The following is a 24,985-nucleotide window of genomic DNA, read 5'->3' as shown; positions in this document are numbered from 1 at the left end:
ACTATATCTATTGCCATGTCTACAACAACAATAATAAGTTCTAATCCCGCAACTAATAACTTCTAATCCCGCAACGCGGATTTCTTCACTAGTTTTATTTAAATTAAAACTTTTCACAAATGTTGATTTCAAGAAAGTTAAATGATTTAAAACGATTTAATTGTCTAAATTATATGAGGGGTGCTTCACTATGTCCTATTATTTTCAAGTGCTTCAAAGTCCTTAAATAATAAGTCAAAACTTCCTGAATTTCAACATGGCTTTGCCACACAAAAGCAATAATACGTTATCATTAGACGTTATTTGCAATCAAAATCACATACATATAAAATAATTTATAAATGAACAACATGACTATGCATATTCATGTGCTATGTCGAGGAGGCAAACACTAAAGTTGCTTCGGGTCGCACAACATCGGCATATGATCCACACCATTCAACTCTTTCACCTCAACCATTGGATTGTTTTCGATCATCCAACGTTGAAACTCTTCTTTGATTGTTATATCTTCATCACAAATGACAAAAGCTCGTTTTACAGAACCAAACATTCCTTCTGTAAAATGTTTTGCTGTGGCTAGGTCTTTTAGAAATAAAGATCCGGACCTTATCAATAATTTTCCTAATTCACGATCCTATATGTAACAGAACAGTGTTATCATTAATCCAATGATATTAATTATTTTTGAGAATGATGACGATTATTACCTCATTGGAGCAAAGTTGATAGAGTTTCAATGATAGAAACTCGGGACCAAAAAGCATCGATGTTTCAGACTCGTTTTCATCATTGTATGGCAATAATTGTGTGTCCAACCAAGCTTCTAGTGGTGTGCTTTTGTTATACTGTATATTCAGTAAATAAAATAAATTGTAAGATATAATGCATTGAAAACTAATAGAAATTATAATTCTAAATACATCTTGGACAATAAATAATGGAAGTATATATTAGTTAATGTGCATTCCATTTCTATGTAATGTTATTTAATATCTATATTTTTGATTTCACGTCCATAGTTTTTTACCGTTTTTACCATTTAGGGGTTCATACATGAGCTCAATGCTATATGTATATTTTCTTTTTTGTAACTTTTTACATTAATTCAGTCATATGATCTTAAAATTTTCTTCTCAACTTTGTTCTTATGAGAATAGAAATTATTTTAGAATAATTTACAAATATTGGGTTATGATATTACAACTCAAAATATTAATGAATTACCACATATAATACAAATTATAGAAATTTATGCTCATGATTTAATTCCCTAATGTCAAGAAATTGTTTGTATCGACAATTTTGATTGTTTGAAAACGATATACATATCAATCTAGCAATTAATTTGAAGTGTAGTGGATCTAGTTTTCAGGCCCCACGAGTCCACAACCACAATTTTAGATTTCACTATTTATGGACACTATTTGAAAATGTTACACGTATACTTATTAGTCATGGCCGAATTATTGCTTTGTGTTGATAACTATGTATAGATTCGTTGAAAATATGACGTACCAAATTTAATACCACATGTGGATGCAAAAGTTATAATTAATTTTTTTTAGGATTAACATGATAACATGTTATTTATATTTATGTAGATCTTAGTTATGACAATAACAAATTATGTTTCAAAATTATACAAAAAATAATGCTTAACTTTGTTTAGCAACCGGTAGAAAGCGTAGATGATGCGAAACGAATAATTTATCCTTCTTCTCATCAATTTCTTCAATCCCCTTAACAGTTCCAGGATGGAACAAACCGCTCCGACCAACTATGAAGACCAAACTGGCGTGCAACAACATTCAAACCTCTCCCCACCGGTTGACCTAAACCTAAACAGAACATTAGATGCCCCATTTGAGCCTGAAATAAGTGAAGACTGCTCCTCAGGTCTGGAAGCTCAGCAGACAGTGAAAATAGGAAAAGAGCTCGGTTTTGAAATCGAGCAGGATAATCCTATCCTAAAAGAAGTAATGGGTGAATCCGGAGAACAAAGAAATCCCAATGATTTTGGGAAACCCCCTTTTAGGTTCTTCAATTTGTGGATGAACTGGGAGGGGTTTGATAAAGTTGTTACCTAAACTTGGACTACTTTTGTTAGGTAGGGAACACCTGACAGGTATCTGTTGGCAAAATTAAAACACCTAAAAAATGCAATCAAGGAATGGAGAAACATGGAATTCCCAAAGGAGGACATGGAATTGAAAAATCTAAAACAAAGAATTCAGGAGCTTGATCTAGCTACAGAGAACCGGGTCCTAAGTAATGATGAGATACAAGAAAGAAGTATGGGCTTCTAGAAAATTGTAGACTTGGAGAGGATGGTGGTTCTCGATCTCAAACAGAAATCAAAAATAAAATGGACAGTGGACGGGGATGAAAACACACGCTTCTTTCATGGGTGCGTAAACAATAAAAAGAAAAAAAAATTGAATTCACGGCCCAATCATCAATGGTGAATGGAATATGGAGGCAAGTGAGATCAAGAAGGAGGTGTTTAACTTCTACATTAGAAAATTCCTGGAGAAATAGTCATCAAGACCGAAGCTTGTAAACCCCAGATTCCGTTCACTGAGTTTAGATGTTAGCAACACCCTTGAGGCCCCTTTCACCATTGAAAAAAAATAAAAATGCAGTTTGGGAATGTGAGAATGAGAAGGCCCCAGGACCTGATGGTTTTAGTTTTAAATTAATCAAAAAAATCTGGGATATACTAAAGGCTGACATATTATCATGTGTGAAGCATTTTGAGGTGTATGGGCAAATCAGCACGAGATGTAATTCCTCCTTTATACCATTGGTACCAAAAATAAAAGATCCACTTAAACCTGGCGACTACCGTCCAATTAGCCTCATCGGATGTATTTATAAGATTATTGCAAAATCGCTTGCAAATCAGTTGAAAGTTGCCATTGGGCAAAATATTGATGAAGTGCAGTCGGCCTTTGTGTAACGCCCGTGTTTCTAGGTTAGGCATTAATGATGATGTAATAGTCTAAGTTGACCTTTGTAACCCGTTTTGAAATAATAGAAATGTATTATTTGAGTATTATGTGTTTTATGCTTAATTGTTGTGATTTAAATGAATTAAGGATAAAAATAAGCGATAAAATAAAATATTAGATAAGCCCGATATCTATGAAGGAAGTTGTAGTGGTTGTGGCAAGGTTTCCGAAAATATAAAGAATGCCGAAATCCGAGTTATAACGAAGAAGTTATGACCTGTCGAAGTTTCGCGACAGAACCGGCACGACACTGTATGACGTAAAATACGAATTTAAGATAGAGCAGTATTTAGCCTTAGTGATCTAAACGAAAGTCGTAGAATACATTAAATCGAGAGCGTGCATAAAAAGAACGTCTAAATCTGACTTCGTATGAGGAAGTTATGATTTTTCTAAGTTTCGACTTAGCGGTATGCAGCCCGAAACTCGAATATGAGATCGAGTGACTTTTAGCCGAAACAATATAAACGAGAATCCAACGGTAAAAAGACAGACGAAAACGGACGTTGGATGAAGAAGTTATGATTTTATAACGGAGTTTTCCTGTCCCGACCTACTAAAAATAATACAATAAAAATAAAGTCAAAATTAGCCGACGGAGTCTAAATGAAAGTTGTAGAGCATAGTCTCACATACGCGTGGATATAAAGAACGTCGAAAACGTAGCTCGTATGCGAAAGTTATGAATTTTTGAAGTTCGAGGCACGCATACCAAAGTTTATCCGAACTACACCCCGCGTAGATCTTCGTACGCCCAGCGTACTGCTTGTAGAGGCATTACGCCCAACGTAATCAGGATTTACACCCAGCGTAAATGGGGGTTTCAGCCCCTATAAATAGAACTCAAGGGCTGCCGAGTTTTGTTGCTCAATTCTTCTCTCTCTCTCTCTCTCTCATTATTGCCTCGTTTTGCGTGCAACTTATACCCCAAAGCCCCAGTATCATTCTCGAGACTCAAAGCAAGTCCCGAAGCCCCGAAGATCCTGAGAAGTAAAGTTTCCGAGCCGAAACTCTGCCCGCGAGAAGCCCGGTTTTCAAGAAAACATCCCGGTTTTATCGAAAACAATTGTTTTAAGAGACGAAGTGTTGTCCGATCATCATGTTATCAAGTGAGTGTATTTTCGTTTTCTTCTAACACATAGATATGAAGTATTCGTTATAAAATACGTGCTATGTGTTTATATATTATTTGTTTATTTGAACTAGCTGATGAATGGATGTTTTGTACAGGTTTTAAGCTGTATATAAATGTATATATTTTATCTACTAATATGTTGGGTAGAACATGGGTAGACAGTTGGTGTGTGATGAAATAAAATGATGAGAGGCCTCGATGTTGTTGTTGATCTAGTCATCTAGCGGAGTATGGATGACGACCACGGACTCTTTCTAGACAGTCCAGTGGAACGCTAGCAGGCTCATAACCTGTAGGTGTTGTGAACAATGTGTTCACCGGTGTACTCTATCCCCCTCATGGTTGCCTTTAGGACATTTATTGTGGAGGAAACCCCTTCGCAGTAATGTCCATCCCGATGAAAATCCTAGATTAAGTCCCTTGTAATGGTTGTTGTTTTAGGACATAAAGTGAGGATAACGGGAATGGGTAATCGGGTTATTGTTGGTCGATGAACTAAATATAATTATTTATTGTGGGTTGAAAACCCTATATGCTCACCAGGCTCCCAAGCCTGACCCACTCAGTTTTTCTTTGTATTACAGGTAGTGGTACGAGAGCATAAGTTGGATGACATCGTCAAGATATTTTTGGATTATAGACCAGTAGTTATATGTAACTGTTGTAAGGTCTATTTTGTATTGTTTATGCTTTTGGTCTGTATCGGAACATGACATCCCGAGTTTTGATATATAATGAAAATGCATTGATAAAACTTTATTTTATCATGTTTTGTTTTGGGGACAAATTTCCGCAACTCTTTTAAATCAATGGATTTACTTTGAAATTATTTTAAAAGCATAAATGAAACCGGTCTTTTCTGGCCGTGATTTTGGGGATGTCACACTTTGTAGAAGAAAGAAATATACTGGACGGACCACTTATAGTCAATGAATTATGCTCATGGGCAAAAAAGGTGAAGAAGCAAATTCTGTTGTTCAAAGTCGACTTTGACAAGACATTTGACTCAGTAAATTAGGAATACCTTGATTATCTCCTAAATCAAATGGGATATGGCGAGAAATGGAGAAGATGGATCAAAGGTTGTCTTGTATCCGCTAGAGCATCAGTCCTCGTGAATGGCTCACCCACAGATGAGTTCACCATGGGAAAAGGGGTTAGACAAGGCGACCCCCTCTCCCCTACCTATTCATTATTGCAATGGCCTAAATGTAGCTATGAAATCATCGTGTGAAAAAGGAATTTTCAAAAGCATTAAAATCCCACATGACGAGATGACGATCTCACATTTATTTTACGCGCATGACGCCCTTTTTGTAGATGAATGGAGCAAAAATAATATAAAGAATCTTACCCGAATCCTACGATGTTTCCATGTGACTTCTGGTTTAAAAGTAAATTTCCAAAAATCTAGAGTGTTTGGAATTGGTGCAAGTACAGAAGAGGTGGCTAGATGGGCGAGTCCACTTGGATGTGAACCAGCAACACTCCCTTTCACTTACTTGGGTGTTCCTGTAGGGGAAATATGAAACTAAAAAATATTGGAAGCCGGTGATTGAGAAGTTCCATGTTAAACTCTCCACATGGAAAGCAAAGGCACTATCCTTTGGGGGTCGGACGACCCTGATAAAGGTAGTTTTGGGGAACCTCCCAACATTTTATTTCTCACTGTTTACTGCTCCCATTGGAGTGATAAACACACGCGAATCCATTAGAAGACGGTTCCTATGGGGAGGTCACGTAGAAAAAAAATGCATTGGGTATCTTGGGAAAAGGTCAAAGCTCCAAAAGAAATGGGTGGATTGGGAATTGGATCGCTGAGAGCTCTAAACTTAGCCTTGATCACGAAATGGTGGTGAAGACTCAAGATCGACTCCTCACAGTTAAGGCTCAGGTGTTTACAAGAATACATAACTTACGGAATAAACCATCGAATATAATCTAAATAAAAATCATTCCAGGGGTGTGGAACAATGTAGCTGGAATCAAAGAAGATCTCAAGAATTGGGTATTGATATGGATGAAGTACTGGTGAAACAGATAGGGAAAGGATATAATACTCTATTTTGGCTTGATAAATGGATAGGGCCACAACCTCTAAAACTAGCCTTCCCGGAGTTATATAAGTTGGAGAGACAGAAATCGTGTAAAGTTGCATATAGAATCCAAATTGGTCATCACACCTAGAACTGGAAATCAAACCCATCTTCGGTTGATCAGATACACAAGTTACATGCTTTATCCTATCTGATAGGAAACTTTCAACCCTCGACAACGATGGATAGATGGAACTGTGGCATATCATCGGATGACATTTATCATGTTGATATACTTAGGCGAATGATCGACAAACCAACATCCGCGGTCTCATCAGGTAATATTGATTGGATTGGAGAGGTGCCTATAAAAGTTCTATGTTTCATATGGCGTGCATAACAGGGGAGAATTCCAACCCTTCGGGAACTGGGAAAAAGGGGATTAATTCAAGGACCCTCTTCTCTTACCTATTATAATTCTGAAGAGGAAGATGCGACTCATGTCCTCATTAGATGCCATTTTGCTACAATCGTGTGGGATTGTATCCTTAGATGGTGCGATATTCCAATGCCACCTCAGTTTGTATCAGTCCTTGATATAATTGAATTCGCAAAGAACTGGTCTGTTTTTCAAAGGAAGAGAAATACCTTGATCAGTATTTGCTATGGCACATTATGGTGGATTTGGAAGGCAAGGTGTGACCGGACTTTCAAGAAAAATCATATTAATCCGACCAAGGTGGCTCATAACGTAAAATCGCAGGTCTTCACATGGATCAAGCATCGAAGGGCGAAGTGCAAATATAACTGGAATGAGTGGTCTGTTTGCCCATTCCTTTGAATGTAATTTGTAACTTGTCTTTTTTTCATATATTTTGTACTTTGTTTCCCTTTTCTGCCCCGTCTAGTTACTTGTTAGGCGGGTGTCAGTTTTAATATATTTGTCGGTTTCAAAAAAAAACACGTATGACACTTGTACACACATACACACACACACACACACATATATATATATATATATATATATATATATATATATATATATATATATATATATATATATATATAGGATGGTGTAGGAACTCAAATTTTGGTACGAACCGTGAGGACTAATCTTGACCATTGCTTTTAAAAGATAAGTGGCTGAAATTAATTTAGTATTTTCTCTTTTTTATTAAAATCAAAGGTGACATTGTATGTAATTATTTCTAAATTTTTGGAGCTTTCCATAGAAGGGCGAAAATAAAAGGGTTAAAATTGTAAAATGCAAAAAGGAGGAGTAGAAACTCACGCGTCGAGGGAATTCCACAACTCGCCACACGCACGTAAACCCTCCCAACACCAAGACACGTGTCACCCTTACACCCTTACATGTAAGTGAGTTTTTTTTTGTTATTTTTCAATTTCGTTTTTAACTAATTAACTTTTTTTTTCTTTGTAAAAAAAAATCTCGGAATATTAAAGTTCTTAAAATTTAATTCTCTACAAAATAAATACAATTATGAAAAATTTAAAATTTTATTTTTATTTTTTATATTTATAAAAAAGCCCAAAAAAAAATTCTCCAAAAATTATAAATAATTTAAAGAATACTTCTACTAACTACTCTAATGACTTCGTAAAAAAGAATTTTTAAAAAAATAAGATGTTTTAGATACCAAACTTGATTTTAAAAAATTAAAAGTTCTTTAAAAAATTATTGAACGTAATATGATTCAGATAAAGATGATTCAAAATATTTATAATTCAAGAATACTATGATTCAATATGTTTCTGACCCTTAACTTGTTATGATCTAAAAAAAATTTGATTCAAATATTTAATGATCCTTAATTATTATATTTTTTTATGATTCAAAGTTAAATGATTCAAAAATATAATGATCCAAATGTTGTATTGAACAAAAACTTTATTTAATTCAATATATTATGATCCAAATTAATATGATCCAAAATGTATGATGCATAATATCGTAATGATTCCAAATATTATGATTCAAAATTTTATGATCCAAAAACAATATGATTAAAAAAACTTGAACATAATATGATGCAAATAGAGATGATTCAAAATATTTATGATTTAAAAATATTATGATTTAATATGTTTATGATCTTTAACTTATTATGATCTAAAAATATTTTGATTCAAATATTTAATGATCCTTAATTATTATATTTTTTATGATTCAAAATTAAATGATTCAAAAATTATAATGATCCAAATGTTGTATTGAACAAAAACTTTATTTAATTCAATATATTATTATCCAAATTAATACGATCCAAAAATATATGATGCATAATATCGTTATGATTCAAAATACTATGATTCAAAATTTTATGATCCAAAAATAATATGATTCAAAAAAAATATGAATGGAAAATATTATGATCCTTAATATTGAAAGATCCAATTTCTAAACTTTCGTATTTCTGAAAGGCCCAAACTTTCATACTTGACAATTGTTACTCCAAAACATGCTACATGCATATTTATAAAACAATATTTTACATTGATAAAGTGATTACAAAAGATTGGATACAAACCGACTATGTTTTAATATTTTACATAACTACCCAGGATATTGTAATTTTATACAAACATAAACCGAAATACAAAAGTAATAGTAAAAACTATTCTACATCTTTCGACAGTATATAACCATACTGGTTACTTATCTCCTGCAATTGTTAAACCTGAGAGGGGTAAGCGGTGACGCTTAGTGAGTTCAATAATAAATACAATATAACGTTATGCCATATATATACTTCAATATGGCAGAAGCAAAGAGGAACAAGGAACAACAAAGACATATGTGAATCATGAGACAAACTTTCCATATCAATCAATGATTTGATTCAAAGATATACGATCAATGAGACATGACAATTTCTATACTTGATATACACCAATAAAGCTTCGGCCCAAATGGCACAGAAGACATACACTTTCTGATTTACACATTTCGGTAGATTTCAGGCTTATAGCCCTGTCTAACCATCTGCCAATGCCATAGAATAGAAGTCATTCTCTTACGGAGACATGCTCTACATGGCTAGAGGCTACGTATCAGTACCACCGTGAATCTAAGTCCTTTCAATGATCACATGGTCAAAGGTATAACTTTGCTATCATAAATAGCAGAAATAAAAATAACACGGGAAAATAACTCGGAATAATAACACTGAAAAGCACATAGCACATATAACACATAACACATAACATACAATTGTTCCTATATATTAAACTCACCGTGAAATAACCGGGGGTTAAAATAGTAATTTGGGCAGCACTTCGTTACTATAATTAGTTTTCTTCGTTGAAAACCGAGAGTTTTATTGAAAACCGGGCCCTGCGAGGGTTGGGCTTCAAAACCGAAAAGATAAATTTTTCGGGCTTCTCGGGAACTTCGGGGCGTCTTTCGGGCGTTGGAAATAATCTCGGGGCTTCGGGGGAAGTAGAAATAGCTTAAAAATGGGTTTAGGGGTCAAAATTGGCAATTTTCCAAATTTACTCGGGAAGGCTCGCAACCTTCTATTTATAGGGGAGGCTTCGGATCCGGAGAGGGAACGTGGATTCACATGCGAGGTGCCAAACGTCAGCAGCGAAGCGGGCAGGTGGCGGTTGCGAGGGCGAGGCACGCGGCAGACACGCCTCGGACTCCGGTTGGACCTCCTGTGCGACACGCGATGCTCCTCGGACGCGCCACGACTCAGATGACGCAGCTGCTTCGGATACGCGGCCAGCTCGGAGCGAGGGTGACGTGGCTGGTCCGGATGAAGCTTATCCATGCGAATTTTCTTGGAAATTGAACCCAAAACTTCTAAAATCCATAACTTTCGCATACGGGCTCCGTTTTTGACGTTCTTTATATGCATGCGTAGGTAAGATTATGCTCTACAACTTTCGTTTAGACTTCGTCAGCTAATTGTGATTTATTTTAATATTATTATTTTTAACAGACCGGGACAGGAAAATCCGTTAAAAATTCATAACTTCTTCATCCGACATCTGTTTTCGTCAGTCTTTTTACCGTTATACTACTAATGACGAGACCTTTGATTCTCGTTTAGGTTGTGTCGGCTAAAAATCACTCGATCTAAAATTCGAGTTTTTAGCTGTCTACTGTTATACCGAAACTTAGAAAAATCATAACTTCCTCATACGAAGTCAGATTTGGGCGTTATTTTTATCAAAATTCTCGGTTCAACAAATACTACGACTTTCATTTAGATCACCAAGGCTAAAAAGTAGTTTATCAAAAACTCACTTTTTACGTCTTTCGGCGTTGTGCCGGTTTTGTCGCGGATCTTTGATTGGTCATAACTTCTTCGTTATAACTCAGATTTCGATGAGGTTTTCGCCTAAATGTTTCTAACGAGATTCTTTACAACTTTCAATAATAAAATTTTACTTATTTCAAATTTTATATTTTTGTTAAATTTGGATATTTGTCTTTTAATTGGAATCTCATAAGACTTCCAATATTTTCCGATTGATTCTAAACATAGTTTTACTTCATTTCTAGTAAAAACTATCCGTTAGAACTCAATACTCATAATTATATACTATTTCATAATATTATTTACTTAAAACACAATTTCAAAACGTGTATGTTACAAATACCTCCTCCTTTTGAGGATTTCGTCCCCGAAATCATAACGATAAAAATGACTGGGAATATTTCGCTCTTATCTCATTCTTATTTTCCTAATTATAATTTGGGCCTCGATGGTGTTTCCACTTGACGTGCACCAACTCCAAGACATATACACAAAGCATACCTTCTACCGTTTGAATTATTCTTTCCGTCTGACCATCTGTTTGGGGATGATAAGCTGTGCTGAGGGCAACTCGAGATCCCAATTCACGTTGGATACTCGCCCAAAAGTGAGAAGTGAAACGAATATCAAAATCATAAATAATCTTTAGTGGCACACCATGTCTCGCCACAACTTCGTCTAAGTAAACTTGTGCGTATTTCTCCATTGGAGCCGTTTCACGTATGGCGAGAAAATATGCACTCTTAGTCAGCCGGTCGACAATATCCAAATGTTATTATTCTATATAGCAGTCTTTGGCAATTGGAGCAGCATTAGGTATAAGATCAATTCAGAATTCTACTTGCCTATCCGGGGGTAGTTCAGGTAATTCGTCGGGGAAAACATCAGGGTATTCATTAATGACGGGAACATCAATTACAGTTTTCTTCCCCTCTTTTGAGATATCAAATGTATAAGCCGGATAAGTAGAATATCCCTTCGATATAAATTTACGAGTTTTTAAGAAAGAAATTATTATTTTCACCATAGACATTAATAGAATCTTCCCTTTTGATAGGGATGAGTACTATCTTTTCGTAGCACAAGAATTTTGCGCGGTTCTTTGACAACCGATCCATGCCAAGAATAATATCAAAGTTGGGCAAGGAGATAGGAATTAGGTTAGCAAGAAGATTATAACCTTCAATTCCTATGACACTATCTCTATAGACTTTATCAACAAGTAATGATATACTTCCTATGTTATCTATATGAAATGATTGGACAAATGCGTAACAAGCGATTTGAAAAGAATATTCGAATTATCGAGACACAAAAGAATTTGAGGCATTGGAATCAAATAAGATGTGAATAGGTCTAAATTTGACGAGAAATGTACCAGTCACAATATTCAGGTTCTCGCGTGCCTCTTCAACGGTAATCTGGAATACACTGCTTTTAGCTTTTGGCACCTCCTCCTTTTTAGTTGGAGTACTCTTTGATTGTTGAACGGAAACTTGACTCCCCGCCATTTGACTAGTAAGAGTAGGGCAGAAACGTTTCTTGTGGCCAGTAACACCACATGCATAGTAAGTAACATCTCTAGCTAATGATTGCTCAATCCTTTAATGAAGATCGTTATATTTCTATCAACTACCTCGACCATCTACTTCTTCAATATTCCTACTGAAGTTTCGTCACTATACAATACATGGTTCTCTGAACCAATCAACTCCTTTCGCGGATTTATACGAATCGGACTCGATTCTTTATGACCACTAAGGTTCGAATGGAAATCGTCTCCTTTTTCATCACCGAAACAAAGGTAATGACATACTTGAACAAGAACGAAATCAATTATTAGCTTCTTGGTAACCTTGTGACTTTCCCTGATCCAAGTGTGAGTCCTGTGCTTCCAGTAGTATAGGCCTCTACTACTATTCACACCTACTCATACTCGTCCCGAGTATTGTCTCGCAGTTTCCAAGTCACCATTCAAAATCACAAAGCAACTTATCACACATGAACGTGTTCAAACAAGTACTTATGACAATTTCTCCTAGACTCAATTAGGGATTTCACATTTCTATCAAACATATCTTAGATTTCCTATACTCGCCTTCTAAGATTCTTCTCATGCATATGCTCGATTTAGTATATCCTAATACTTTTTCATAGGTCGATAGAAATTTTACTTCCATTTCTTCATATAAATTCTTTCTCGGGTAGTGTCTACTTTGCAAGACACACTATGCTAGAATTTACTCTAGTATCGTGGAGACAAACGGTCTTTAACTATCTGCACCATCTTCTAATTCATGCAAGTCGCCATGCACATTTGTTCATTTCTGTATATGAATAAGTCTTCCTCTCATGAGTGTATCTTTTAAGTCTACTTCATAGGAATCTATCCTAGGAAATCCGCATTATAGCTGCATCTCAGCATGTTCTACTAGCTTCAACTTGATTCTCTGTCATTCCTAACTACAACATCTCTTCTCATATAATAATATGAGTGTATATCTTCTTCAACTAAGTACTCTACCTTACTCTAACAAGTAAGCCACTCAGCCTTTTCACAACCAAATAACCTATTTCACCATCCTAATCATGTATGTTAAAGTCGGCTTAACACACAATGGAATTTCCATAAGGATGTGATAGAAGTCGCTCAGTATTATTAAATACTAATTCTGAACATCCTGTATAGGATTACAACTTGAACTACACACTATATCAAAATGTTTAGGCAAAGCCTTGGCTTATTGAGTCTGAAAACTTCATTAGCCTTTCCTTTGATCTTCATTTAATTCTTCTAAATCTTGTACCACATTAATTTCAATACCATCGAAGTATTTATCACCATCTTCGGTTCTTCCGACTCTATAAACAATCACTGCTTCAATCTGGACAGCGGTGGAACAACTTCATGGATTTGTACCAACACATTTATCTTTCATAAACGTATTTCAAACGCACATCTTTCTTCCAAAGATGTTATTATATATCAAACATACTTTAAATGTATAATACCACTCTATTGGTATTAATACACTATTTATGATAACACTTCATATTTATTATTTTACGATATCCCGCGATCGTTTATTCATAAACTTATCGATGTCAACTATCATAAGTCTCTTTATCACTTCGAAAAGTTTCATGTAAATTCTATAACGGAAATTCTTAGAATTCTGAACATAAAATTTTATAAACCAAGGTCGGCAACAGACCTTAAACTTTCTCAAATAATAACAATATAGGTATGAAACCTAAAGCATGCTATATTTACTTATTATTTAGCACATATTAGAATATAAGGCATATCTCCTCTTAATATTCTAGTGCTTGTGTCCATTAGGTATTCAACCTAAAGTATACTAGATACATATCGTATCATCTTCACTTAACAATCCATGTTTAAATCTAGAAATTCTCAAAATTCCTAGTTCACATAAACTAGTTCTCTGAAAATTTTTGAAGTAACTTAATATCTTAGAATACTAGGGTTTAGCACTACCTAATACCCCACTTAAGTATTTCCTATGGTTTGTATCCATATATTTACAATGATTCAGTTCATATATTGAACTTCCAATAGTTTAAGTCTAAATACCAACCCGTGGAATTTAGTTCACTTAAACCACCGCTCTGATACCATGATTGAAAGATCCCCTTTCTAAACTTTCGTATTTCTGAAAGACCCAAACTTTCATACTTGACAATTGTTACTCCAAAACATGCTACATGCATATTTATAAAACAATATTTTACATTGATAAAGTGATTACAAAAGATTGGATACAAACCGACTATGTTTTAATATTTTACATAACTACCCAGGATATTGTAATTTTATACAAACATAAACCGAAATACAAAAGTAATAGTAAAAAATTTTCTACATCTTCCGACAGTATATAACCATACTGGTTACTTATCTCCTGCAATTGTTAAACACTGAGAGGGGTAAGCGGTGACGCTTAGTGAGTTCAATAATAAATACAATATAACGTTATGCCATATATATACTTCAATATGACAGAAGCAAAGAGGAACAAGGAACAACAAAGGCATATGTGAATCATGAGACAAACTTTCCATATCAATCAATGATTTGATTCAAAGATATACGATCAATGAGACATGACAATTTCTATACTTGATATACACCAATAAAGCTTCGGCCCAAATGGCACAGAAGACATACACTTTCTGATTTACACATTTCGGTAGATTCCAGGCTTATAGCCCTGTCTAACCATCTGTCAATGTTATAGAATAGAAGTCATTCTCTTACGGAGACATGCTCTACATGGTCAGAGGCTACGTACCAGTACCACCGTAAATCTAAGTCCTTTCAATGATCACATGGTCAAAGGTATAACTTTGCAATCATAAATAGCAGAAATAAAAATAACACGAGAAAATAACCCGAAATAATAACACTGAAAAGCACATAGCACATATAACACATAACATACAATTGTTCCTATATATTAAACTCACCGTGAAATAACCGGGGGTTAAAATAGTAATTTGGGCAGCACTTCGTTACTATAATTAGCTTTCTTCGTTGAAAAGCGTGAGTTTTATTGAAAACCGGGCCCTACGAGGGTTGGGCTTCAAAACCGAAAAAATAAATTTTTCGGGCTTCTCGGGAACTTCGGGGCGTGTTTCGGGCGTTGGAAATAATCCTGGGGCTTCGGGGGAAGTGGAAATAGCTTAAAAATGGGTTTAGGGGTCAAAATTGGCAATTTTCCAAATTTACTCGGGAAGGCTCGCAACCTTCTATTTATAGGGGAGGCTTCGGATCCGGAGAGGGCACGTGGATTCGCATGCGAGGTGTCAGACGTCAGCAGCGAAGCGGGCAGGTGGCGGTTGCGAGGGCGAGACACGCGGCAGACACGCCTCGAACTCCGGTTGGACCTCCGCTTCGGATGACTCATGGATCGGACACCTGTGCGACACGCGATGCTCCTCGGATGCGCCACGACTCGAATGACGCAGCTGCTTCGGATACGCGGCCAGCTTGGAGCGAGGGTGACGTGGCTGGTCCGGATGAAGCTTATCCATGCGAATTTTCTTGGAAATTGAACCCAAAACTTCTAAAATCCATAACTTTCGCATACGGGCTCCGTTTTTGACGTTCTTTATATGCATGCGTAGGTAAGATTATGCTCTACAACTTTCGTTTAGACTTCGTCGGCTAACTGTGATTTATTTTAATATTATTATTTTTAACAGACCGGGACATGAAAATCCGTTAAAAATTCATAACTTCTTCATCCGACATCCGTTTTCGTCAGTCTTTTTACCGTTATACTACTAATGACGAGACCTTTGATTCTCGTTTAGGTTGTGTCGGCTAAAAATCACTCGATCTAAAATTCGAGTTTTTAGCTGTCTACTGTTATACCGAAACTTAGAAAAATCATAACTTCCTCATACGAAGTCAGATTTGGGCGTTATTTTTCTCAAAATTCTCGGTTCAACAAATACTACAACTTTCGTTTAGATCACCAAGGCTAAAAAGTAGTTTATCAAAAACTCACTTTTTACGTCTTTCGGCGCTGTACCGGTTTTGTCGCGGATCTTTGATTGGTCATAACTTCTTCGTTATAACTCGGATTTCGATGAGGTTTTCGCCTAAATGTTTCTAACAAGATTCTTTACAACTTTCAATAATAAAATTTTACTTATTTCAAATTTTATATTTTCGTTAAATTTCGATATTTGTCTTTTAATTGGAATCTAATAAGACTTCCAATATTTTCCGATTGATTCTAAACATAGTTTTACTTCATTTCTAGTAAAAGCTATCCGTTAGAACTCAATACACATAATTATATACTATTTCATAATATTATTTACTTAAAACACGATTTCAAAACGTGTATGTTACAAATATTCTTCTTATTTAAAATTTTATAATTGTTAAACATTAAAAAACTCAAACAGACATTTAGTTTAAAAAAAACCGTACAATCTTCAAGTATGTAGTAAAGATATTAAAAAAACAAAAAAAAAGAAAAAAAGTATATTTAAAAAAAATATCAAAAAACGAAAAAAAAATAATAAAAAACATTAAAACCGAGCATATATCTGTTTAAAAAAAAATTGAACTTTTTTTAACGAAAAATAAAAAAAATAATAATAAAAAAACGAACAAAAACCAAAATAAATGAAAAAGAAAAGGAAAACACATTTAAATGGCGTTCCATGGACGTTTGTCGCGCGTTATTATTTCTTCGAGTCCGTATTATGTTTCATGCACGTGCACAGCAAGCGAACGGGTCACAACCAAGTAAATGAGTTTGACGTTTGTGCCCTTGACGAAATAATTGTTGGAAAATAATCCTCGCAGTTCTATCAATTTTTGAGTTCCTACCGGATCTAAACCCTATATATATATATATATATATATATATATATATATATATATATATATATATATATATATATATATATATATATATATATATATATATTAAAGTTATCTTTTTATTCTAAAAACATATTGTCATTACCTCAGGTAAGTTGGCAATTTTTTTTATTGAAAAATGACTTAAATATAGAGTTTCTAAATTATACAGAAATATCAATTTACTTTGTTTAATACAAAACTTTACCAACAAGGTTTATACCTCACATTTTGTTAAAAAAAAACTCATTCTCGTTATCGACCATAGCAGGTTCATAGTTGAGTTGACAATGTTTTTTACTGCTTAAAATGTAACAAAGTTTTAAAATTATACAAAAAATATTATTCAATTTTGTCTAGTACAAAAAATACCAACAAAATATAATATTTGTAACGTACACATATGACAATTAAAATTAGAAATAGTTATAAAAAACAATTTAGTTTTTTGTAAAAAAAGAAACATTGTTTTTTCTTAACAACACTTTTTGGTGCGTTAAAAGTAGAATAATGTAAGTAAATTTTTTTCTTATTTTTATCCTTGTTACGTGTTATTCATTCTTTCCAAGTTAACTTGAAATAAAAATGGATAGAAAACTCTTATGTGAACAAACGTGTTTAACCAAAGTGTTTCTAACCCAGCGGTATCAGGTGATGTCCTCTTTCTTTGCGGTCGAGGATTCAAGTCCCGTAGTGGATAAATGTGTAATTAGGTGTTACTTTAAGAGTAAATTATAATATTTGAATTTACCGATTCAAAAAAAAAAAAACAAATGTATTTAGGCATGCGCGCATATATATATATATATATATATATATATATATATATATATATATATATATATATATATATATATAGAACCATAATTAACCAAGGAACCAATCTTTTTTTCAACTTTTAGAACTTGTTTTTTATCAAAAAAAAAAAACTAAAAATACAGAAATTCATAATTTTTTATCATTTTTCCAATGATATCAAATTCGAATTTTTTTTTACGTCAAATTCAAAATGTGAATCTTTGAAAATTCACAATGTGAATCCGGATTCACACGGTGAATCCGAAAAATATTTTTCACATTCACAATGTTAATATATGAATTTAGATATTTTTAGATTTTTTTTTCGATAAAGAATAAGTTCTAGAAATTAAAAAAAAAAAGATTTGGTTCCTTGAAGAACCAATAATTATGGTTCTCTATTAAACTTTTCCCTATATATATATATATATATATATATATATATATATATATATATATATATATATATATATATATATATATATATATATATATATATATATAAACTTTTTTATATAGTTCAAAAAATAAAAACATGTTTTTAAAAGTATAAATACATTTTTCATAAGTTTTAATATATAAGTTTTAGAAGTATATATATATATATATATATATATATATATATATATATATATATATATAGAGAGAGAGAGAGAGAGAGAGATGTAGGTTCAAATGTTTTAACTAATTATTGTAATATTGTATGCACCAATCAGATTTTAGATAAATCAAATCATTTAATAAATAAGATAAGGGTATTATAGTAATCTTATTATTAGTTAATTATGGTAAAATAGATATATAATTGGATATTAGCTGTATTTCTAGATTTAAAACCCTAAATTGAAGCCAGTATCGTTTTTTCCTTCTTTACTTCTCAAATCCGATCGACACCTCCCAAAATTGCACCTCCTCTTCTTCGCGTCTCCTCCCTCCGGTCGACAGAAGCCAAATGATTGCAACTCCCTTCTCTATTCTCCAATCGATCGATGAAATTAACAGCTCCTTAATCTTGCTGATTGATCGGACGTAATGGTCTCCCTTTTCCTCCTCGATTTCTGATTCGAATAGAGGAGCCGGAGCCGGTGACTCTAAAATCTCCAGTAGATGGAAAGACGAAGGATAACCTATTTTCTCGACTTCAACATCTGATGCAACTCCTGGAGCGATTTATCGCTTGTCGCCCTACAGGTTGCGTAATAGTCATATTATTTCTTCTCCTCCTCCATATGAATCACCGTTCACCATGACAGAAAACTTATTATGCGAATGTTGAATCGTTCAGGTCCGACGAGGAATCACAGGATTGTGATGGTGGCTTTGTACCCGATTGTGAAACAGAGCATCTATATGTATTATGACATGACCTATGCCCTGAGTATTTTGATAGGTCAGTTTAGAGAGATTGAGATTTCAGATTCCGTCAAGGTTTACGAGTTTTTGAGACGAGTAAGAAAGCAGTTCGACGAGCTTGGCAACTTTTACGATTATTGCAAATCTATCGGCCTTGCAAAGACTCTCTTCAGCTGTTCTAAATGCCATTACTTCTTCTTATATGATAAAAATCAATTTGTTTCTGTAGATGATTAAATGGATGATATTGGTGCGATTCCAATTCTTTTGGAATGGAATCACGAATTCCAATTCTGTTGGAATGGAATCATGAATTCTAATTCTGTTGGAATGTAGTATGGATATGAATTCCAATTCTGTTGGAATGGAATCATGAATTCTAAATCTGTTGTAATTCTTAACAATTGTTACCTGTATTCTATAAAAAATAATGTATTTTTTGTTTTTATTCTTCAATTGATTGTTCAAGAATTTGTTGTTTTACGAGAAGTTTTTAAAGTCATGATTAAGAAATAGGTTCAAGAATATTTTTATATTTATAGTTCAAGAATATTTTTATTTTTAAATATACTTATAAAAATATTCTGTAAGAATCTCCGAATTAAAAGAATTAAAATTCGTAAAATCGAGTTTTTAAAATTAATAGAATCTATGATCCCTTAAAATATGCAATTTTCCTTTATTAAATCTATATTAATTGACTAAAATACCATTGTAATTAAATTAGATGATATTTTTCAATTATATTTAATTCAATAATATGTATTAATCATTTTCTTAAAATAAGTAAAATTGATTTGCCCACATTTATGCATACAATAACACAATAATTACTTTGAATAGAATAACTTAGGCATATATATATATATATATATATATATATATATATATATATATATATATATAATTTTGAAAGATTGTTATCCTCACCGTATTTTTTTATTTTTTTATTTGAAAAAACTTAAGGTTATATATATATATATATATATATATATATATATATATATATATATATATATATATATATATATATATAATTTTAATGGTCATATGAGTATAAATATTGTAGTTTGTTTGTATTTTTTATACTAAACAAAGTTGAATTATGTATGTAATTTTGAAAATATGATATTCTCAAAAGTATTTTTTCCGAACTTTTTTTTTTGTCAATTAGCTATGAACCAACTCATTAAATAGTGTTTTTTTCTATAATTTTATAACTTTGTTATACTTTTAAGTTATTTTCTATAAAATAAAATGACGTGCAGAGTTAAACTAAACAAAGAATCATGAGAATTGGTATTCCACCACATATATCAAAACATCAATAAACGGGAAAGGGGTGCGGGAAGGCTTACCTCTCACTGGAACACTGAACCGTGGGTGAGGGGAGCAACCCGCGGGAAAGAGGTGGGGGAGGGGGTGTCACACTCTCTCTCCTCATTCTGTTAGCTAGTTCTTTTTTTTTTTTTTTTTATCTTTTTTAATATTTAAAAATTATATACCTATTAAAAAAATATAAAAAATATATCAAAAATTCATGGTTTTTAATCCCCTACAAAATAAATATAATATATGTATGAAATATATTTAAAAAAAAAATTTAAAAATCACGAGGGGAGCTTCCCACCAATTCCTTGGGTTTTAGGTGAGGGAAAGGAAAGTGTGGGAAAGGGTAAGGTGGCCCACAAAAAGTGAGAGAAACTCCCCACCCATACCATCCGGTCTAAAGAAAACGTATAAACTTCAAAGTAATTAATTTTTATAACAAAACGTTAACTAATTATGATGTTATATTAGAAGTATTTGATTAATTATTAAAGGACATAAACAATATACGTTAACTGACGCATATAATATACTAGTTTTTTTAGTTATGGAAACATAATCTTTTCGATTAAAATTTGTTGATAAATATAGACATATGATAATAGCAAGTAAAGTGAAAAAATAAATAAAGTTTGATTAAAATCTCGATTAAAAGGGTAATTTATTTATTTTAAAACAATTAAAAAGATTATTTTACCTGGTCTATAACATAGGAAGGAGTATGTACGGTATCCGGCATGAAGGCAGTGAGGAAGACTGAGATAGAGATCTTTTCCGGGAACTTCTCCATGGCCAGAGCCAAGTTCATACCACCAAGGCTATGTCCGACGAGCACCACCTTTTTCTCCGGCGGAATGGTGGCCATGAATTCCAGCAACGGCATACTGTAATCAGCAAGTGTAGCCACGTCTTGTATTACTTTGGTGTTTGTGCCGGAGGCTGAGAGATCGAAGGCGGAGACGCGGTGGCCGGCAGCCTCAAGAAGAGGTTTGAGTTTGAACCAACACCATGCTGACCATGGCATGCTCCGTGTACCAGAACAAAATGCCTCTGCTCATCTCCTGTGTTTGCCATTTTATCCTCCATCTAGTTGTTTGTGTGGTTATTTAAATAAAGTTCCGGAGGACAAAATCGTCTATAAAAATATGTCAAATCATCAAATTGACTAATATTAGATATCGGAATAGCCGGATGGTGGCTCGCTCACAAGAAAATATAAAATAAAATAAAATAAAATTGAAATAATTCTTATGACCTAGGTGTCAATTTATTTTCATTTCTAATTTACATGTCAATTTATTATTGGTTTGTAAAATATATAAAATAAAACTTATTATCTGAAAATTTTGAACGATTTCTTTTATATATATATATATATATATATATATATATATATATATATATATATATATATATATATAAAAGAATGATTTTGGCACCTGTCTTCTTCTCTTTCATTTTGACACTTGTCATTTTCTAGATTTTTTTGAATTATTTAATATCCACCTGTCATTTTTATTATTTTTTCTTTTTATTCAAATTTCACCTATTAAATGCCACCTAATATTAATTAATTTTATAAATATATTAGTTAATGTACATAATAACTTTTTATTTGTGAATTCCTCTTTCTATTAATATATTAATTAATTTATGTGTATATTAATGTAGATAGTACATTCCATTTGTGAATTCATATTAATTAATTTTATTATTATAGATTAATTAAAACCAAATTACATAAATAGTCCATGTGGTTTAACAAATGTAACAAACTCAGTCGTTACTTATTTTTATGAACATGATCTTTGTGGTTACCAAAAGTTACGTGAATGACATTTTTTAGTTCATATCGTTACTTTTGATCCTTTTAATAAACCCGTTTAATACACGAGTCTTACACCTAGTATATATATATATATATATATATATATATATATATATATATATATATATATATATATAGTAGGGTACAACCAGTGGAAATCACGGACAAAAGATTTGTAAAATTTTATTAAATTAATAAGATATAAATTTTGTTAGACTTTAATTAAGACAACTTCACATTAACAACCATCAAAATAATATTAAAAAAATCTAAAACGTTATCAAAAAGGAAAACCAATTAACGAACAAAAAGAAAGTAAAAACCAAAACAAAATAAAAAATTATAATAAATTAATATCATATCAGTGATATTAATTATCATATCAATTGATTTAACTGAAACCAACCATTAGGTGAGTAGTTTCACCCCTAGTCTTTTTTAATTTTGCCAAAAGATATAGAATTCACGTTATCACTTGATTTATTTTCCAATGAATTTTTATCTTTCTCTTTCTATAATCTGTATACTATAATTTGATTAATTTCTAATTAACTACTTAAACTTTTAGTCCTTTTTTAGAGCGATTGTTTCTTGATTCATCTTCTTTATAAGATTGTTTCTGAAAAAAGAAAGTTATTTGTCAAATAAAAAATTCATACAACTTCCTCCTGAAGGAGTAGTTCAAATGTAATCCATATGAAGTCACCAAATAGTATTTTAAAAGAAACCATCACAAATGTCTAAAATGACAAACTAATAATTACAGAAAATAGATTAACTTGACAGATTTTAGAACATGTAAAATTGAAAGAGTTTAAAACCTGTAAACAGATTTTAAAACTTGCATACACAATCAACAAAAAAAATCAAACTCAAAATCATACTACAAGCAAGGTTTTGAAAACTGGACCAGTTCCTGGTTGTACTAGTCGAACCACCCGGTCTGATTTTTAAAACAATAACTATATTTTGATCTTGTATCATTTGCTTCACTTTTCGAAACTGAGAAAGTTATGTTGTCAAGACGGAGGAGTGCATCAAGAAAAGTTATAATGTGTAGAAAATTGGGCAAACGTCATCCTGCAAAAAAAAAAACTCATGAAATATTAAACACCACAACTTATCAGAAGAGGCAGTAGGCAACTCCAACCAAGGTGATTTATCAGTACCAAGGAGAGTATCCTGAAATAGCAACGAACTTTGTTCAACCCCAGTAAAATCCAGAATACAGCTTACACTTCAATCTTAATATTTAAATTAGAGTCTAATGGTTTCAGTTGTTTTTATTACTGTATCATACCTTAAAATTTGCTAATAAAGCCATTATGATGAAGCCCTATGACATATAAAATATCTTATCATTTTCCTGCAATAAAGAAACAAATAGATATAAGGGTCTAATGCTAAAACTCATTTATCTTGAAAAGCTACCTTACCATTTACTATTGTTGCACCCCCATAACATATATTACCAATTTCTTGGACCTATGATGCATATCAAAACTACATGTCAGAATATTTATGAGAGCCTTTTGTATCATTAAAAAGGTAAATTACCTTTGGAGCTTTCTTTACATGACCAAACTTTATCTGAGAAACCAAATTAACGATTTTAGCTAGAATATTCAAGATATTTTAGGTTAATTCAATTGTATTGTAAGATATTTTATCAATCGAACAAGATCTAATTTCCCAAATATCTAACATCATAATGTAAGCTAGAAAAATTAACGCTTGATGCTAAATTTCCCAAAAACACATGAATCAAACATCTAAAATCAATAATTCTCAAAATCTTCTCACAAAAACACGTTAAATTCAAAACTTGTTATATTTGATTAAACTTGGTGATTTGGAACTCAAACTATCAGGGCTAGATTTAATATTAGTAAAAGAGAGAAAAAGAACCTTGAGAGGTGAGCAATATGCGAGTTCTTTTACTCTTGGTGTTTGTTTCTGATGCCCATCCTCATTTCCATTCCATTCTACATTTTCTTTTTCTGTATATCCACAAGGTAAACATATCGTGAGTGGGGCAACTTTTACCTGATGGGCATGATGGAGAGGAGGCCGTCATGACACCCAGATTCAAGAACCGAGAGCATTGAGGTATTTCTTCATATGTGAGAGAGACAGAGAGAAAGAAAGAGCATTGGATAAATTGAAGGATGTAAACACTAATTTGTAGAAGAAGGGCGTGCAAGATAAGGGGATGATAACCAGATTTTTCAAATTACTAATCTACTCTCCTCAAATCACGCAGGAAATTATAGATAAAGCAAATTTAAATAAAAAAAATCAAAAGATGTTTTAAGATCAAAATTGAGCAAGCCCATATTTCATTCCCTTAAATCCCTCAATTTACGGCTCCAATCAATTTGATGCAAATTTAACGGGATTGATTAGGAATCTTTATGGGGTTGGTTTAACTCACCGGGGTTAAGTCACCGTTGCCATCATCTTTTTAGATAGGATTCTTTCTTCCACCGCCATCGTCGAGCGGATACATTTCTTCACACCAATCTCTCTTTCAACTTCCCAATCCATCTTCTTCTACATCGATGCTTCCTTCGGTTGATATACGATTTTGTTCCAATTTCCAGTTCTCAGTTGCAGACTAGCAATATATAGGCCCGGTTTTAGGGGAGGTGCAATTTATGTTTCGGGTACTTCTAGTTCGAAGGGGAAGAGCCCGTGATGATTGCAGTGCACACACTCCATTGTTCCACACTTTTATTACTCTGATATAATTGGATATTTATTGATACACTCTGATTCATTATGGTTTCTATGATGTTGT

The 24,985-nt window shown here is 32.9% G+C and overlaps 1 protein-coding gene across 1 annotated transcript; it reads right to left on the bottom strand.

Moving 5' to 3' along the window:
• Nucleotides 1-245: 245 nt before the first annotated feature.
• On the bottom strand, nucleotides 246-21,444 carry LOC145166988 (salicylic acid-binding protein 2-like). The gene is made up of 3 exons (XM_079086057.1): nucleotides 21,055-21,444; nucleotides 711-848; nucleotides 246-637 (listed from the first exon to the last, which is right to left on the bottom strand). The coding sequence occupies exons 1-3, from the start codon at nucleotides 21,379-21,381 to the stop codon at nucleotides 392-394; spliced, it is 711 nt and encodes a 236-aa protein (XP_078942183.1). The 5' UTR covers nucleotides 21,382-21,444; the 3' UTR covers nucleotides 246-391.
• Nucleotides 21,445-24,985: the final 3,541 nt, after the last annotated feature.

The sequence above is a fragment of the Lactuca virosa genome, chromosome 3 (assembly GCF_052849685.1).
Source record: "Lactuca virosa cultivar CGN04683 chromosome 3, Lactuca_virosa_CGN04683_v6, whole genome shotgun sequence".
Classification (NCBI taxonomy): Eukaryota; Viridiplantae; Streptophyta; class Magnoliopsida; order Asterales; family Asteraceae; genus Lactuca; species Lactuca virosa.
The sequence above is the reverse complement of the archived record's forward strand: the minus strand, read 5'-3'. Positions and strand labels throughout refer to the sequence as shown.

What these genes read in the sequence shown, in the direction of transcription:
- LOC145166988 (XM_079086057.1), bottom strand. Translation starts at nt 21,381, where the DNA reads ATGCCATGGTCAGCATGGTGTTGGTTCAAACTCAAACCTCTTCTTGAG. An exon ending in CTTCCTATGTTATAGACCAG is followed by an intron (nt 849 to 21,054) that starts GTAAAATAATCT and finishes CTGAATATACAG; the next exon opens with TATAACAAAAGCACACCACT. An exon ending in ATCAACTTTGCTCCAATGAG is followed by an intron (nt 638 to 710) that starts GTAATAATCGTC and finishes TGTTACATATAG; the next exon opens with GATCGTGAATTAGGAAAATT.